The sequence below is a fragment of the Geotrypetes seraphini genome, chromosome 12 (assembly GCF_902459505.1).
Source record: "Geotrypetes seraphini chromosome 12, aGeoSer1.1, whole genome shotgun sequence".
Classification (NCBI taxonomy): Eukaryota; Metazoa; Chordata; class Amphibia; order Gymnophiona; family Dermophiidae; genus Geotrypetes; species Geotrypetes seraphini.
Genome location: NC_047095.1, coordinates 102,177,215 through 102,195,984, shown reverse-complemented (window position 1 = coordinate 102,195,984; position 18,770 = coordinate 102,177,215). Strand labels below are relative to the sequence as shown.

Genomic DNA, 18,770 nt, shown 5'->3' with positions numbered 1-18,770 from the left:
TGAATACTAGCCATAATTTCCGATCTTCCAATATCACATCAGACTGTAATAAGCCAGTTGTCCCCTTGTTCAATTTCGCCGGAGCAACCAATTCTCCAATCCTACATGCAGCAAAAAATGCCACTGTAAATGCTGTCTTGAACAAAAGCACCTCATAAGAAGAGGTACAAATATCAGGCAACACAGCCAGCAGTGCTAACAATTTATCATAGGCAAAAGGCAGACAAACTCTATGCGTGGAATTTACAACCCCTTGTCTGAAATACCCAGTCACCAACTTCCAGACCAAAAATGTCCCAGTAGGATCCTTCCAACCCCGTATCTTAGCTAGGAATCCCACCGAATACAAGGACTGGGACACCATCTGAAAGGACCAACCCTGCTCCACTGCAAACAGCAAAAATTGAACAATACTGTCTTCCGACACCGAAAATTGACAGGTCAAACCATTATTGTCCAAAAAATGCCAGAAGCGTAGCCAACCAGAACTATACTTTACAGGTCTTGGACCTGATGGGCCGCCACGGGAGCTGACTCCTGGTGCGATGGACCTCTGGTCTGACCCAGTGGAGGCAACTTCTTATGTTCTTAAGACTTCCACATGCTGGGTGCTAACGCTTGCTTCAGGAGTAATCTACCACTTCTTGGAAGGTGCTCCATAAAGTCGCTGGCATCTCTGTGGGGAAGCGGTCTGCCTCTGGATCCAATGCCTGAAATCTCACCCACTGAAATCGAGAATGAGCATCAGCTAATTGATTATCAATTCTTGGCACATGACGTGCCTTCAAACAGATATTGAGTTGCAGGCAGCGCAATACCACCAACCGTAACAATGCCAACAGCAGTACAGCAGTACAAGACTGATGGTTAATAGCATATATCACCACAGTATTGTCCGAAAACAACACAACTCTCCTATTCTGAAAACGACCTCCCCAAATCCACAATGCCACCCACACCAGGAACAAATCCAGCAAGGCAATGTTGTTATACCAACCATGAGCACACCACCACTCAGGCCAAGCATATGCACACCATTGCCCACCAAAATATATGCCAACACCATGTCAATTAACTTGTCCTCCCTTTCAATGACGTGTCCCCTTTGTTCACCTATAGCTTGAATCAGGTCAATTGTGCACACTAAAAATATAGGAGGATCTGGAACGTGAGCGCAGGCAGGCAGTGATACAAAAACAGCAGACACCCGACTGACTGCAGTGTTCCGCCATCTCCCTCCCACCATCTCACCTTAGATGTAGAGTATGCCGGCTTTCTTTTTCTCCCAGCCGCACGTGCGGGTGCTCATTTGTTCAATATTCTCCTCTGACGCAACCGGAAACAGGAAGTTGTAAGAGAGGAGAAGATTGATTAACTTGAGCAGCCGCGCGAGAGCGGCTTTTTGAACGTGTGCGGCTGGGCGAAAAAGAAAGCCGGCATACTCTACATCAGTGTTTTTCAACCTTTTTACACCCGTGGACCGCAGAAATAAAATAATTATTTTGTGGACCGGCAAACTACTAGGACTAAAATTTTAAAACCCTGCTTCCGCCCCATCTCCGCAAGCTCAGTCACCTCAGTAACTATAGAAAAATAGACAAATATAGTGCAAAATATAGACAGCAGATATAAATTCTCAAAACTGACACATTTTAATCACTAAATTGAAAATAAAATCATTTTTCCTACCTTTGCTGTCTGGTGATTGATTTCATGAGTCTCTGGTTGCGTTTCCTTCTGTGTGTGTATCCTTTCTTTCATTTCTTTCTTTCTGCACTCAGGCCCAAGAATTGTCCCTTTCTGTTCCCTCCCTCTTTCCTTCCTATGTCCTTAGTACCCCCGGTGCCTCCTTCCCATGTCTTTAGTGCGCCCGGTGCCTCCTTCCCATGTCCTTAGTGCCCCTTCCTGTCTTTAGTGCCCCCAGTGCCTCCTTCCCATGTCCTTAGTGCCCTTTCCTGTCTTTAGTGCCCCCAGTGCCTCCTTCCCATGTCTTTAGTGCCCCAGTACCTCCTTCCCATGTCCTTAGTGCCCCTTTCTGTCTTTAGTGCCCCAGTGCCTCCTTCCCATGTCTTTAGTGCCCCCAGTGCCTCCTTCCTATGTCTTTAGTGCCCCTAGTGCCTCCTTCCTATGTCCCTCTCACTGCCTTCCACACTTTGTCCCACCCCCACCCCCGAAGCCTGCCTGCCTGTCTACCTTTCTCCCTCCCTAGCCAAAGCCAGCCTGCTGCCTCCCGGGTTTATTTGTTGGGCAGTGTTTTTTTTAAACTCTTCCGTCCGTCACTCTCTCCGAACCTGCCTACCAGCCTTCAACCAGAAATAAATTCAGACACCTTCACACAAGAAAACTTCCGACTCAACTGTAAGTAATTAAAACTGCTTCCTACCGTCTACACTATTCCCCACCACCACATAAACCCTCAGAAAAGACTCAAACACTCCTTCCAACCCTCCTCCCTCACATCCACCCTCTCTCACACCAAAACCCCAAAATGAATTAAACCGCCAAAAAATCTCTCCCTCAACATTCCAACCTCCACTCCGATTAACCGATCCCTATCCTTCATTCAGCTATCTCCCTTTCCTAACAACTATTTCCACCAATCCCACCCCTATTCTATCTTTCCTATCAATTCAACCCTCCTCCCCTCTCCCCCACCCCCTACCCATAACCTGGCCTTCTCTCTTCCTCAGTTCAGCTAACTTTATGACCCTGCCAGCTAAATCTGACAGGGTACTCATAATTTATAGCCACACCAAATTGATATTCATAAACTTATACTGTCAGAAACCAAGTGCTATAAACTTTTCAGTCTGTGAAACGGTAAAGACCTCAGTGTTTCTCAGTGTTTCTCAGTACTTCTGACAGTGCAAAACCACCGCAGTTGCAGTTTTAGCGGTATCAACATGCCGATTTGAATTTGTTCCAGAACGGCATATTGATACCGCTAAAACTGCAACTGCGGTGGTTTTGCACTGTCAGAAGCAAACAAGATAAGTGCTTACTTTCTCATAAAACCTTAAATGCTAGTAGAAAGTCAAAAAGTAAATAATAGTAAAAAGTTAAAAGGCTAAAGAAAAGAATGTGTAACGGTAGAATATAAGACCAAGGATGTATTTCTCTATGTCAGTATTATTATTGGCATAGTTGGTTTCACAGGTTTTATCCTGAGAAACACTGAGGTCTTTACCGTTTTCACAGACTGAAAAGTTTATAGCACTTGGTTTCTGACAGTATAAGTTTATGAATATCAATTTGGTGTGGCTATAAGTTTTGAAGATATTCAGCTTGTATTGTGAATATTAAGGGTACTCATAATGTCATACTTTCATCAGTCTTTCATTTAGTTCAATAAACTTATTTTTCAAAACTTTTTTATTTTTCTTAATTGTAAACTTGATAGAAAAGTGGCTCACACTGCATAAAACATAGTGTTGATACAAAAGAGTGTGAATAAACTTATCTTCAGATTATCACTCATGCAATCTTATGGTTGCTTTTTCCTCGGTTACTCCAAGAGGTGTACTCCCAATTACTTCTAAGGAAATACTCCTGACAGAAAGCACTTCTGTTTTGCCTCTACATCAAGGCTACATCAGGGGAGAGAAGTATATCATAGCTTCATTCATAATCAGCAATGCTTCCAAAAGCTGACACACAACTGGAAAAGCAGGTCTAAGCAATCTGAAAATGGCCGCGAGACTGAGAAACGTGCCCGGTTCATTCAAAAAGGAACCGGGCATGATAACATCACCATTGGTGTGGTGCGTGATTTGCTAAGCACAAAACATGGGAAAGGCACATTTTAAATAGATACAAAAACACCCCATTTAAAAGCAGATTAAAAAAGTCACCAAATAAAGTTTCAAAAACATTAAAAGTTTACAATGTAATGTGTATATCCATATACCAGGGCTTCCAAGACAATCTTGATAGCACAATCTCTGATAGACAGGATAAAATCAGTAAAAAGGTTGCCATTCCAGGGTTGTGTTTAAACCCATAGAGGGGCATAATCAAAAGATACATCTAAGTTGGTTTTGGGTTTATGTCGCTAGTCGCCCAAAGTAAGACTTGGGAAAAGGTCCATTTTTGAAAAATACGTCCAACATATATATATTTTTTTTTAAATCATCTAACTATACGTCAAGCTGTCTGATCGTCCAGACCGCTAAGTCATCCATGTTTATACCCTGTTTTCATCTAAAAATTTGTCCAAGTCAAAAATGCCTAGAAAAAGACCTTTTGGACATGGGTGGGGTCAGAAAAGTGATGGACTGGACACCTAAACCTTGTACCAGTATAGTTTCAAGTTTATTAGGAGACTTGATTAATCGCTTAATCAGGATTTCTAAGCGATGTACACTTTAAAATTCACATTTGTTTAGGGGACAATACAATACGTACAAATACTTAAATAGGGCTAATTTACATTAAATTAACATTACTAAACAATGGGTAAGGAGGGAAGAAATACAATTCTTAAAGTAAAGAGAAGACATTAAGGGAAAATACAAAAGGGTAATAATTAACAAAAGTATAGCAAAGTTAAAATAAGACAATAAAGTAGTAAAATATAGTGGGGTACCTTACAGGGCACTGCTGTGAACTTCACAAAAAAGGTGTCACATACACATCTCATCACAACAACCTTATAGGTTATGGTAAGCCCCCCCCCCAAACACCCCCCAGAACTGACTAGACCACCTGTCTACCACCCCAATAGCCCTTATGGATGCAGGTGCCACTTATATGGCAGTACATAAGAGTTTTGGGGGGGTGCACATGTTTTACCATGCATGCAGTGGTTAGAGTGGCTTATGGGCCTGGGTCCTCCTCTCCATGGTTCACTAGCCCACCCCCAGACTACTTAAGCCACCTCTGTACAGCTCAACTAGGCTTTCCTATGCCAGGCTGCCAGATGCTGATGTTCTGGAGGCAGATATGTAAAGTTGTTATTACGATTTTTATGGCAGTGGAAGGAGGGGGGTCAGTGATCACTGGGGGAGTGTGTAGGGGTCTGTACTTTGACCCTACAGTGGTTATGTGGTCACTTTGGATATCTTTTTATGACTTAGACTTGGTTTTAGATGGCCTAAGTCACAACGGTTATACCTGCAGTATGACTAAGTCTAGGACAGCCCACGTCCCACCAAAATCCTACCCTTACCACTCCTCCTATAATGCCCCTTTTAGCTCTGGGCATACTGCAGCACTGTGAAGACCTAAGTCATTTTTAGATATGTCTAAAACCCGGTTCAATTATCGGCACTTGGACGACTTGTCTCACTGATCATCTAAGTGCCAATTGAGGCCAGTTTTTAGACGTATTTTCGTTTCGATTATGAGCCCCATAGGATCCAGAGTTTGTAAATCCAGTGTTGTAACCTTCTGCCACAGTATTCTTCTAATATTTCCCCATCTCATAGAAAAAGCAATTTTCTCAACTCAGCTTTTAAGATTGTTAAAATTAAGATGGCATCCCATACAAAGGGCTACTATTGGAGCTGATAGTTTTTGAGTGTTCAGACAGCTTTTATGTTCTCTCAGTCTCGTTGTTAGAGCTCTTGATTTCTGACCAATATACAAAAGCTCACAAGGACATTGAATTGCATAGATAACTTATTGCGATTGACAGTTAGAATTATGTTTTTAGAGTGTAACTTTTTCCATCTATGGGATTAATAAATATAGAAATAGTAGCCATGATATTATAATTGGAGCAATGCCCAAAAGGACTATGACCTTGTATAATAGTGTCTTCCTGGTTTTCAAAAGACTCTTTGGATGGGTGACAAAGCCAATCTCTTAGATTTCTATTCCTTGACTGAGAAAAAATAAAATTTTTATTTACAAAACATGGAAGAGTTCTCATAAGGGGAAGATTTTTTTTTGTATTTATTAATAATTTTCTGTGATGTTTGTGTTTCACAACACATGGTAATAGGTCCTTTGCATCTTGAGATTGTCTATAGTCCAAAAGTGCTATCAATTGGGGTGACACCGAGACAGTAACCTTTGTTCTAAAACTGTAGCTTCCCGAAGAAATCTTTCATTCAAATTGCATACCCATCAGTATCTTTGAAATTGAGCAAAAGGAATGCTTGTTTTATAAATGAACAGGATGCATGCTGTCAAATCTCAGAAGCGTATTCCTGTTTGTATCTTTGTGATATATAGTAGTTACTAACTTTCCCTTTGTCCTTTGAATTAAGAAATCCAAGAAGCTGATCTAGCTGGTACTATAAGACATTGTGAATTTAATAAAGGGATGACACAAATTTAACAGGCTGTTAAATTCAGAAAGTTCTTCAACGGTGCCTACCCAAATAAAAAATATATAATTGATGAACCACCACCATTTTAACACGTGTTGGTAATCTGGCATTTTATATCAGGAGCATCTTTAGAAAACACTAATAGTGAGAAATTATCAACATCAGAAGACCCAGAGGGAGCTCAAGGTCAAGGCAGATGAACTACTTGGTAACCACAAGGAGGCTGAGGAGGTAGAGGGAGAGGAGGACACTGAGGGCGTCCTTGAGCGTAGTGATCAATGTATCCTCAAAGGTTTTAACCATGGATGGAATAGCCATCTTGGCAATAGGTTTAACCTTTGTTCCTACTGTTTCACATAATTCCTTTCAAGCTTGCATAGACCTGGAAAAAATTTTGTGAAAATTAAATCTATGTGTCTTTTTTTGTGAACATCCAAGCACTATAATAGATAATTCATTTGTTAAACTGAAATCAACTTGGAATGCTCCAGGCCCTTAGAATCCAATAATACAAATGTTTGAGAATCTTATGATTCAAGAATTTGAAGAAGTAGATTCTTCCACTAAATATCGTAGGAATTATAACAATATATCTGCTGGTGAAAAGGTTGTTCTACAAGAATTGAGTAATGATTCATCAATAGTAATCAGGCGTGCGGTGGTTATATGGGGACAAGACCTATACATAGAAGAAGCTAATTTTCAACTTCTAAATGAGGCAGTATATAAGAAATTAACTTCTGATTCCTCACTGGAGATTTTTGAAGAGATTGCTCAGACATGTGCTGTAGGGGTGACACACCTTTTTGACATGGAAAGAATATGAAGTTTTGACACCTCAATTTTTCAAAATATCCATATTTTATCTTTTACCAAAGATACATAAGAACATCCACCACTTCAAGATGCAACCCATTTCCTAAAAAATTTGAGTGATTTATAATCTAATATTCCTGAATATTTCCTTCTTGTGACATTTGATGTCTGTTCACTGTATACTAACATCCCCCAAGAAGAGGCCCTTGGGCCCTGATTCTATAAGGAGTGCCTAAGTCATGCCTAAAGTTAGGCATGCTTTAGGCATCCAATCTAAGTAGTTAATGAGCCAATTAAGAGTGTTAACAAGCGATAATTGATACTTAAGCTTCCAAAGGATGTAGATGCCACTGTAGATGTAGCCACATGTTTAATACTCATACCTAACTCAATGGGTGTAGAATATTCATGATATGAGCAATGACTCAATTTGGGTTTCCTTTGATTAATTTACATAACACTGAGTGACCTAGAGCGTCCATATGATGCCTATATTGTAGGCGAATGAAAACCAGGTCTACTTTTGAGCTTAGTTTGAACTTCAAATAGACCTGAGTTCTATGGCAGAACATAGGCACTCTTTGGATGTTCTCCCGGAACTTAGGCACAGTTTGGATGACCTTAATGTGATCTGCTAAATAGTTCTCTGGGTTTTTATTTTTGCTTTATTAAGCTCAAAATACATTTAAAAAAGTTATTTATCTATCATTTTCATAATTACATTTCAAGTATAAACTTGTACAAATAACATATTGGTTCAAATCAATACACAAAAGAATACAATATACTAAAGAAAAATTTTCACCATAATTACTCTAGTCCCCAATATATAGGATCCAAAATGTAGATAGCAGACAAAAAAAGGAAAATTCATAAACAGGATAACATGCCTGTTCAGGCTGATATCTCTTATAATTCTATTAAGAGCTAACAACTTTATCTTTATCCAGTCACGACAGTGAAAGGAAAGCAGTCAACTGGAATGGAAAAATGAACCACACATTTACATGGGTAACGTAGAAATAAGGTCACCCCCAATGCAATAACCCCAGGTTTTAATAAAAGAAATTCCTTTTGACGACTTTGAGTATCCCTAGCTAGATCTGGATACATGTGTACTTTTAAACCTAGGAATTCTTTCTGCATATGTTTAAAGAAATTTTTCATAAGCCAATTTTTATCTGGGGCCATAGCCACTGTCAATAGTAATGTAGCAGGTGTAACTGACTCTGTATCAGATAGTTCAAGTAAAGCAGTTACATTCACATCAGGAGCAATAACTTGCTGCTGAGCTTTGCTGTTTTCCTGGTAAATAATAAACTTGAGATATAGGAGGTAATAACTCCTCTGTAATTTTCAATACTTTGAGAAAATATCTCTTCAACAATTCCCTTGGAGTGTACAAAGCACCCCTAGGGAAAATAATCAACTTAATATTATTTGCTCATGATGAATTTTCTAACGACTCTAATTTTCTTTGCAAATTTGTGTTGTCCTTTATCAATACTTCATGAGTCTTTTTAAAAGTATTAATTTCTTGGTTGATATTCATTAAAGAAGTCTTGGAATCTAATATTTCTGTTTGCAAATTTTTTATTTCTGTCCCTTGAACTTTCATTTTATCTTCAAAATACTGAAAGTGAGGATTAATTAATGTAGGCAGAGTAGCCACAAGGTCCCAAATAGCTTCTAAAGTTAACTCCTGGGGTTTTTGAACCGGAGGTAAGCAAAGTGTAGACAAAAGATCCCTCCATTTTCTTGCCTTCTGTTTCTGCCGTTCTCCTGGGTCTTCTCGCCCCCCATGCTTATCTCTACTTCAGAGCCCCACTTCTGGAATACCCACTGAAGATAGGGTGTCCAGTTCAGCTCTACCTTCTACAATTTTTCCAGCCTCCAAGACTTGCAGCGACTGATTCCCTTCAGGCTGCTCCATCTGCGGCAAGCTGGTGCTCTGAGGGCGTGGGGGAGGATCCCAAGCGTCTGGGCTCAGTATAGTATACAATCCCAAGGAGAACGCTGTGGGTCCACTCACTCGCGACATCTCCAGCGGAAGCGTCCTTGAAGCTGGCTGAGAGGTGGCTTGAATCTGGCACAGGAGTTCTTCTATAGTGCCGAACCTGGTCGAAGAGGAGTCCCGCGAGACCCCAGCAGAACTCTTCCCTCTCTGTTTCGGCATTGTCCCAAGAGGTAAATCAGTAACTTCAAGCAATTTTGGTATAGATTACTCCGAACCATGCTTCACAGCCCGATCAGTCTGCAGCCATTTTGGATCGGTCTTCAAAATACATTTAATAAGGCACCACATAAACGGGGTGCATCAAAACAGATATATTGCATGCAAAACCTATTTTTGTGGACAAACAGCAATGTTATTTGCTAATTAGAAGAAACGATCCATTAACTGAAGCAAAGCACATGAAAAGCATAGCTTTAGTTTTCTTGCTAAAAAGCTACCCTTTTTTCTGACTAAATAGTGCTCCAATCAGCTCATTTTTGAAAGCAAAGAAAACATATGACAAAAATATATAGATTGCATACATAACTTCATTTGCAAAAGCTTAAAAACAGGAAAAAAACAGATACAGATCTTAGCATGGCTTCTACTTCATTGCAAATGGAGGTGTGCAGCTCCACAATGGTGGCCTGATTGTGAGATCATCAAGGTGCACCTACAAGGTAGAATGCCACAATTAAAATATGTGCTGGGGAGCTCAATTTCTTAGATACCAATGGGTATGCAATTTGAATGAAAAATTTATTCAGGAAGCTACAGTTTTAGAGCAGAGGTTAATGTCTTGGTGTTAATCCCAATCAATAGTTAAAATAAGCAAAAAAGCGTGCCTTGAATAACCCTAGAGAGGCACTTTTGGAATATAGACAATCTCAAGATGAAAAGGACATAATACTAAGGAATAGAAATCTAGGAAATTGGCTTTTTCACATGTCAAAAGAGTCTTTTGAAAACCAGGAAGAAACTATTATACAAGGTCATAGTCCTTGTGGGCATTGTTCTAATTGTACTATCATGACTACTATTTCTATGTTCATTAATCCCATAGATGGAAAAAGTTACACTATAAAACATAATTCTGTCAATCACAATATTTTATCTATGCGATTCAATGTCCTTGTGAGCTTTTGTATATTGGTCAGACTTCAAGAGCTCTAACAATGAGTTAGGCATGAGTTTTAAACATGGGCATTCATTAAATTATGGCTTTATCTACAAAGTAGCATCTACGTCCTTGGACACCTAAGTACCAATTATCATTTGATAAGACCCTTAATTGCCTTATTAACTGCTTAGACTAGATGATTAAAGCACGACTAACATTAGGCATGACTTAGGAGCCCTGTATAGAATCAGGGCTTAGGTCTGTCCCAGTATAGCAATTCTTATGTTCTTATGGTTTGGTGGCCATCTTGGGTGGGATGTTGGTGGTTAAAGGGGGTATTGGGGTGAGCGTTGGGGTTTGGGGGCTATTGAGGGTTTGAGGGGCCCAAGCAGCAGGACACCTAAGTACCGAGTATGGTTTTTGAACATTTCAAAGTTTTGATTATGCCCCTTTATATCATTTTCAAATAAAATATGTCTAAATTAGTTGCCTACTGCTGAAAATAAGTGCTAAACTCCTATGGGTCAATATTCAGATAATGGTCAGCACTGAATATTATGAATTTATTTGGGTATAGGCAAGATAATCTTTATTCTTTCCCTTATTCTACACAATATTGCTTTCTGAATATAGCATTCCCTTATGAAATGATCTTACCTTCCATGGCAAATAATCTGATAATGTTCTTCGGTCTCCATTCCATGAAGTGGTCTGACCAGATTCAGAGAAAAGCATATCTCTCAGTGCATGTGCCAGGGCATACACAGCATTATAAATGTAATAGCTATTGGCAAAATGAAAAGTGTCACAGGGGGACAGAGAGGATTGACGTTCAGATCTACTGCAAGATTTTTTGATGTTTTGGGGGCAATTCTGCTTGCACAGTCCAGTCCACCAAGGTTCAATTGTCCATTTACTAGGAAACATAATAGGTTTTACCTCACGTATAAATTTTAAAAAGCTTGGAATATTTTTCTTTACTTTTGAGAATATCAGGGTGCTGTTCTTGTAGCTATGTTTCACTGGATCAATTAATTGACAATCCAAATCATTTATTATAATCCGGACCTTGCCAGGTATCTTCTGAAATTCTCTCCTTAAAGACTCACCCCACATATCTTCTCTATTAAACAAACCAATGATCACGTTAGTTGAAGATTTATGAATATTTTTATTAATTTGTACAACTCTCTTATATGAGAAAGAATTGATATGACTGAATATTTCTATGAATTCAACGCAGGCTCCATTTTGCTCAACCCTTTCTTTCAGGATCTGGACAAATTTCAGGTTGTTGTCTTCATCAGATGTAATGATACTAATCCAGGTCCAATTGAAATGCTTTAGTAACTTCATAATCCCAGGAATGATTCTAAGAATCCTTGGCATAATCTGGTATAAATATGAAGATGTATCACTTGAAAAAGGATTCTGAGAAGTATAGCTGATCTGTTGAGAAATATAATTAATTCAGAATTATCTATGGTTTTTAAGAAATTGTGGGGTTAACTATTAAGGGCTTCTTTACAAAGGTGTGCTAGGGCCTTAACTCGTGGAATAGCACACGCTGAATTGCCCTGCACGCTAGCAGCTACCGCCTCCTTTTAAGCAGGCGGTAATATTTTTCCTAGTGCGCGCTAAAGCGCACGGTTATTTTGTGTGCGCGCTAAAACCGCTAGCACACTTTAGTAAAAGGAGCCCTAAGCTGCTATAACATATCTCCTTACTGCATTTTAATTTAATGTGGAAGTCGATAACACAACTTGTAATCATCATCAATCTTCTTGAAGACTGTTCCATGCATCTACCACCCTTTCTATAAAAAAGTATTTCCTTGCATTTCCTTGCATTTCTTAGCATTCAATTTTAGCTGCCAAATTTCAGACCTTTTTCAAACTTCGCCAGGTTTTTCTTCATGTTATTCACACCAATTGAGGGTAAAAAGTAAATAGTCCACTTTTGGCAGCTTGAACTTATCAGTAGTACAAGCAAGAACATAAGCACATAAGAATACCCATAGAGGGTCAGACCAATGGCCCATCTAGTCCAGTTTCCTGCTTCCACAGTGGCCTATCCAGGTGATAACTACATGACAGAAACCCAAATAATTGCAACATTCCATACAATGGATGCCAGGGTTGTCTCAATCTAGCTTAAAAAATTATACAAATGTATTAAGTAAAAACAAAAGTCAAGCTTTAAATATGATTAAAACCAGATCCAATGATGATTTGACATATAAAACTTAGGACAATGAGATAAATTGAGCCCTAAGTGGTGCTGCTGAGGATCTTATAAGGATTGTGGATGCAATAGTTGAAAAATTACAGCTATGTTTGGTACAGGGTTGTCTCAATAGCAGACGTTGGACTTTTCTCTAAAAACTTGTTTGTTTATACTTTTTTTTAATCCATCTACATTAACCACTGTTACCACATCTACTGGCAGCAAGATCCAGAGCTTAACTATTCTTTGAAAGAAACTATATTTCCTCTCCTGGTTTTCTTCCTATCTCTCCTATCATACCTGCATTGTATGCAGTGGAGACAAAGGGGCAAATTCTGTAAAGTTAGACATACATAATGTGAACATCCAGCCACTTAGGTGTTCAATCAAATTAGATAATAAGCCCAATTAACAATTTTAAAAGCAATAATTGGTACTTAGATGTCCAAAGGCTGTGTGTGATTCATAAAATAGCAATGCCTAAAAAGCAATGCCTAAAAGTTAGGCATGAGTGTGGCATAGGTGTGACATGGGAGTGGCTTCAATTTAGACATCCAATTACAGAATCGCATGCTGCTCAGCACCCCAATGCCTAAGGATGCCTAAATTTCAGATGTCCTTCACAGAATTTGCCCCAAAGAGCAGACAAATCAGTTTGAATTTCTTTGTAGTCGGAGAGAAAGCCAAGGTCGTTGTAGAATCCTGTATGGTGGATATCAAAGTATTTTATCATTTTGATTTCAAAAGTCTTGGATTGTCTTAAAATTTCCTTTTATTATCCACTTTATAAAATCATTGGGGCAGTGGTCAGTTTTTCTAAAGTGCTATCCAACGGAGGTGACATCCTGATTGGGATTGTAATTTTTAATATGATTTCTGTCTAAGATGAGCCTAGTCTTTAGCATTTGCCCTTTTTCACCAATGTGGATCCCTTCTTTGCACTTTTTGCATTGAATGATATATACTACATTGGAAGAAGAGCATGTGAAAGATCTCCTTATATTGAATGTTGTTCCCATATATATTACCATGGTATCCATTGAGATGTGCTTGCACAGTTTACAGCTTGACACACCACAAGGATATGTGCCTTTCTCTTCTTGAAAAGTTAATCATAAACTACATTGCTAGTCCAACAAAAAAGGTATATTTTCCTTTATGTTTTTTTATTTTATTTACCTTGAAGAGTGGACTAACATGGCTGCCACACCATTTCTCTGTTAATAGTGTAAAATATTGATTAACTTTTAGTTGCTCTACATCACTCAGGATTTTGTAGACCTCAATCATACAGTATATCCCCTCAACCATCTATTTTCCAAGATGAAGAGCCCTAACCACTTTAATCTAATCTAATCTAGTCTTTGATTTATATACCGAGTCATCACCCAACAGAGCTCAAGTTTACAAGTAGAGACCAGATTAAATATGAAAGAAGGGCATAAGAAAAAGTAAATATTGGAGAATTTATCAGTTCATTGGTTCTTTAGGTAGACCATTCAGGTATTGTATAAATAACAAAGCTTTTAGGACTTTACAAAATTGTTGTAGCTGACCTATTAATCTGACAGAGTCAGAAAGTCCGTTCCAAATTTCTACCAGTTTGTAAGTGAAAGATTAACTAAGTTTCCCAGCTGATTTGATTCCTTTAAAGGAAGGGAACAATAGTTTATATCTCTGTGTATTTCTTGAATAGCAAGATCTAAATATGTCAAATGTCATTAGTCCCAGTACAGATCCCTGCAGTACTCTACTATTCACCCTCCTTCATTGAGAAAAATTTAATCTTACCTTCTATTTTTTTAGCCCAATAACCAAGTCCTAATCCACAACAGAACAATGATTCCTATCCTATGACTCTTTCATAATTTTCTCTGGAATCTCTCATGAGGAACTTTGTTGAAATCTATCTGAAAGTTTGGATGCTTCTTTACAACTTCAAAGAAATGCTACTTGGTGGGTGAACTGGTACCATGTTGAACCTGGAACCTATCAGGGCAGGAGCAGATGTGATTATTCTACCACATATGCTAGACCCTAGAGAACCCCTTTGTAGGATCTTAGGTGTTAGGAGTAGATTACTTTAAGGATAGGGATTCTGGGATGTGATTTCAAGAGTGTTCTGGGGGAGTAGAGGCTGATTGAAGGGAATGGCCTAATATTCTAAAGGAACATAAACAATTCTGGCATTATTTTTTCACAAATAACACTGCTTGCAAAATGCATCACAAGATGAGATGCTTTACAGTCACTTTTATGGAAGATATAAACTGTGTTCAATGATTCATACTCTTTTCAGCCTACCAAGGACTAGGTAGCAGGCAATATTACCATTATCTAGACAATTATTTCTATAGCACTATCAGACACATGCAGCATTGTATAGAATTAGAAAGAAGACAGACCTTGCTCGAAAGAGCTTACAATCTAAACAGACAAGACAGACAAACAGGATGTCATGGAGACAGTTAAGGGGAATGGATAATCAGCAGGCTGGGTTGGAGGGCAGAGGAGTAGCGTTAAGGATTGAAGGCAATATCAAAAAGGTGGGGTTTCAGTCTGCTTTTAAACAAGGGAAGGGAGGGGCTTGATAAACAAACTCAGGTAATTTATTTCAGGAAAAGGGGTCAGCTAGATGAAAGGAACAAAGTCTGGAATTGGCAGTGGAGGAGAAGGGTACAGCTAAAAGCAGCTTGTCTGAGAAAGAGTTCTCTGGGAGGTATAAGGAGAAAGAAGAAAGGAGAGATGTTGAAGGGCAGCAGAATGAACCCACTTCATGACTAGCAAGGCCTAACTGAAAAGTAATCATGGCTATGAGTGGAGAATAGGTGTGGTTTGAGTTTGGGAATGCTAAGCACCTATATTTATACCTCAGAAAAACCCTGGCTTATTTTACAAATGCCTATATTTAGGCACTTAAAGGAACCTAACTCAAATTTAGGTGCCGCTAAGCCCAATTGAAGAAAAGGTGCCTAGATTTGATTGGCTTGTGGTAGATGACATATTTTCTAGGCACCTTTGATCTAGGTGTCATTTAAAGAATCTGAGTCCTTTATCCATAATTGAGATGATGGCAACGTATGGAATGCATTGAAAATATCATACATGTGCCTTGACTGTGAGCACTTTATAATGAACATAAGAACATAAGAAGCGCCATCTCCGGATCAGACCTTCGGTCCATCAAGTCCGGCGATCCGCACACGCGGAGGCCCCGCCAGGTATACACCTGGTTTATTTTATAGCCAACCATTAAAAACCCCTAAAGGACTTTGTGGCCAATAAGGTCCAAAATATATGAAAAAACAAAATTGGTCCACAATCTATATTCAAATTCAAATATAATTTTGAATTTCCATGTGTTGTTTAAAGAAAAGGATTGAAAGGGACAAAGTCAATCTGGTATTAATGGTTTAGGAACCACCTATGTAGAGAAAAATCTCTAAACTAGAATGTCATTTCTCCCATGGACATTCAGTATGAGCCGTGGAACGGCCGCCCGGAATATCTGGAAGGCTCAGGTAGTGACCTTGCGATGACTAGCATCAACCAGATTATTAGTCTGGATAAGAATCACTGCCTCATACATCATGGTTAGTCCATAATGCGGGAGAAAGAGATTTTAGTTATAAAAAATTTAAAGTGTAAAACTAATTACTTGAGAATCGGTGAATAAAAACACCAAACTGTCCCTAACAATCCTTACTCCTGAAAGTAAAGCCACAAAAATCACAAAATCTCCCAAAGCTGGTGTAATAAAGTGTTAATGGCTGAAATTGCCTAAATTCCCATAAGGTGTTTGTGTTTATATCTTGATAAAGTGCCTATGCTGATTCGACGGACAAAAAGAGATACTACAAAGTGTCAAAAAAACCAAAAACTAAGAAAGTTAAATTGTGTGAAAAACAAGTGAAAAAAGAGTCCAAGTGTGAAAAATCATAAACTCTGAGACAAAAACAGTACTTGATTAATAAAAAGTACTTAGCTTGAAATGCTAAAAGGAAAAAATGTCCGATATAAATCTCCACTCAACGAAGCTCCGTTTCGTTGCCTTCATCAGGAGCGGGGATCCGGAGTCGAAGAAAAGCGACAGACTGAAGATAAAGCTGACAGCTACTTAGGCGATGGAGAGACATTAGAGCCATCAACCTCTCTTGATGAGGAGCAGTTCCAAATGATACCGTCTCCTCTCGACACAGTAATGTTAAAAATGGCGCCTTGGGAGATTGACGCCGCGGGAATCCAGTTTAGGCCACGCCCCCCTGTTAGCAAAATGACGTCAACAAATCGATGACCTTGAAAAAGAATGTGTGTGTACTCATACATTTAAATGGTAAAGCATTTATCTACATTTTCATTGAGTCCTGTGGGAGGGAAAGATTTTAACTGAAAAATCCAATAATTCTCACGTTGAAGTAAGTATGTATTTTTGTCCCCGTTGAAATTGTAAGGAATTTGTTCCAATATGCCCCATTGTAGTTGGGAAAAATCATGATGGTAGGTTTGATTGTGAAGAACCATGGGGGCAGTGTGTTTATTTGTATTGAGACAACTCCGGTGTTCAATCAAACGTGTTCTTACTTTGCGGGTAGTGCAACCTACATAAATTAATCCGCACGGACAAGAAATAACATACACTACAAATTGAGAGTTACAAGAGGTAGTGGATCTCAAAGGATAAATTTGGTTAGTACTGGGATGAACCCAATTGTCACCTGACATCGACGTGCTGCATACTGAACATTTTCCACAAGGGGAATGATATCCTTTTTCACGGGGGCAAAAAGGTTTTCTTTGAAAGTCTGAAGAAACTAAATGTTCAGATAAGTTTTTTCCCCGGGTAAAAGCAATACAGGGATGGTCTTGAAACACCGAATGAAGTTGTAAAACATGCCAGTGGGCCCTGATGCTTGCAGCTATCTGAGAGGACTGGGTGGAATGAGATAAAACACAAATATGATTAGAGGGATTATCTCTGGTAGTTCCTGCCAACATTAAATCTCGGTTGGCGTGCCATGCTCTAAGGAAGGCTTTACGTAGAACATTATTAGGATACCCTCTAGCTGAAAATTTGTTGTGTAAAATCTGTGCTTCTCTTTTGAAATCTTCATCAGAAGTGCATATCCGTCTTGCCCGTAGGAACTGTCCAATAGGAATAGCAGCCTTAAGACGTTTTGGGTGGCAACTTGAAAAAGAGAGGAAATTATTTCTTTCGGTAACTTTGTGGTGAACCTTAGTGAATAAAAGTCCGTCTTCCAAAAAAACGTTGGTATCTAAAAAAGTCATGGAATGTTTGTGGTGGGACATAGTAAATTTCAGGTAACACGTGAGAGAATTGAGCCCGTTGACAAAGGAGAGCAATTGTTCTTCAGATCCCTTCCAGATGAAAAAATTTGAAGAGGATTATGTATATACAAATGTTCTTTTCCAGCAAGTGATAGGATGGATGCGATATATAGATGACATTTTTTTCATCTGGAAGGGATCTGAAGAACAATTGCTCTCCTTTGTCAACGGGCTCAATTCTCTCACGTGTTACCTGAAATTTACTATGTCCCACCACAAACATTCCATGACTTTTTTAGATACCAACGTTTTTTTGGAAGACGGACTTTTATTCACTAAGGTTCACCACAAAGTTACCGAAAGAAATAATTTCCTCTCTTTTTCAAGTTGCCACCCAAAACGTCTTAAGGCTGCTATTCCTATTGGACAGTTCCTACGGGCAAGACGGATATGCACTTCTGATGAAGATTTCAAAAGAGAAGCACAGATTTTACACAACAAATTTTCAGCTAGAGGGTATCCTAATAATGTTCTACGTAAAGCCTTCCTTAGAGCATGGCACGCCAACCGAGATTTAATGTTGGCAGGAACTACCAGAGATAATCCCTCTAATCATATTTGTGTTTTATCTCATTCCACCCAGTCCTCTCAGATAGCTGCAAGCATCAGGGCCCACTGGCATGTTTTACAACTTCATTCGGTGTTTCAAGACCATCCCTGTATTGCTTTTACCCGGGGAAAAAACTTATCTGAACATTTAGTTTCTTCAGACTTTCAAAGAAAACCTTTTTGCCCCCGTGAAAAAGGATATCATTCCCCTTGTGGAAAATGTTCAGTATGCAGCACGTCGATGTCAGGTGACAATTGGGTTCATCCCAGTACTAACCAAATTTATCCTTTGAGATCCACTACCTCTTGTAACTCTCAATTTGTAGTGTATGTTATTTCTTGTCCGTGCGGATTAATTTATGTAGGTTGCACTACCCGCAAAGTAAGAACACGTTTGATTGAACACCGGAGTTGTCTCAATACAAATAAACACACTGCCCCC

At 39.0% G+C, this 18,770-nt stretch overlaps 1 protein-coding gene across 1 annotated transcript in view; it reads right to left on the bottom strand.

The window, feature by feature from the left end:
* Nucleotides 1-18,770, bottom strand: part of LOC117346193 (vomeronasal type-2 receptor 26-like) — a 57,892-nt gene that overhangs the window by 28,265 nt on the left and 10,857 nt on the right. Inside the window, exons 2-3 of the mRNA XM_033915596.1 lie at nucleotides 10,865-11,656; nucleotides 8,211-8,396 (exon numbers count right to left, since the gene is read on the bottom strand). Coding sequence (XP_033771487.1) covers nucleotides 8,211-8,396; nucleotides 10,865-11,656 — 978 coding nt within the window. The remainder of the gene's footprint in view (nucleotides 1-8,210; nucleotides 8,397-10,864; nucleotides 11,657-18,770) is intronic.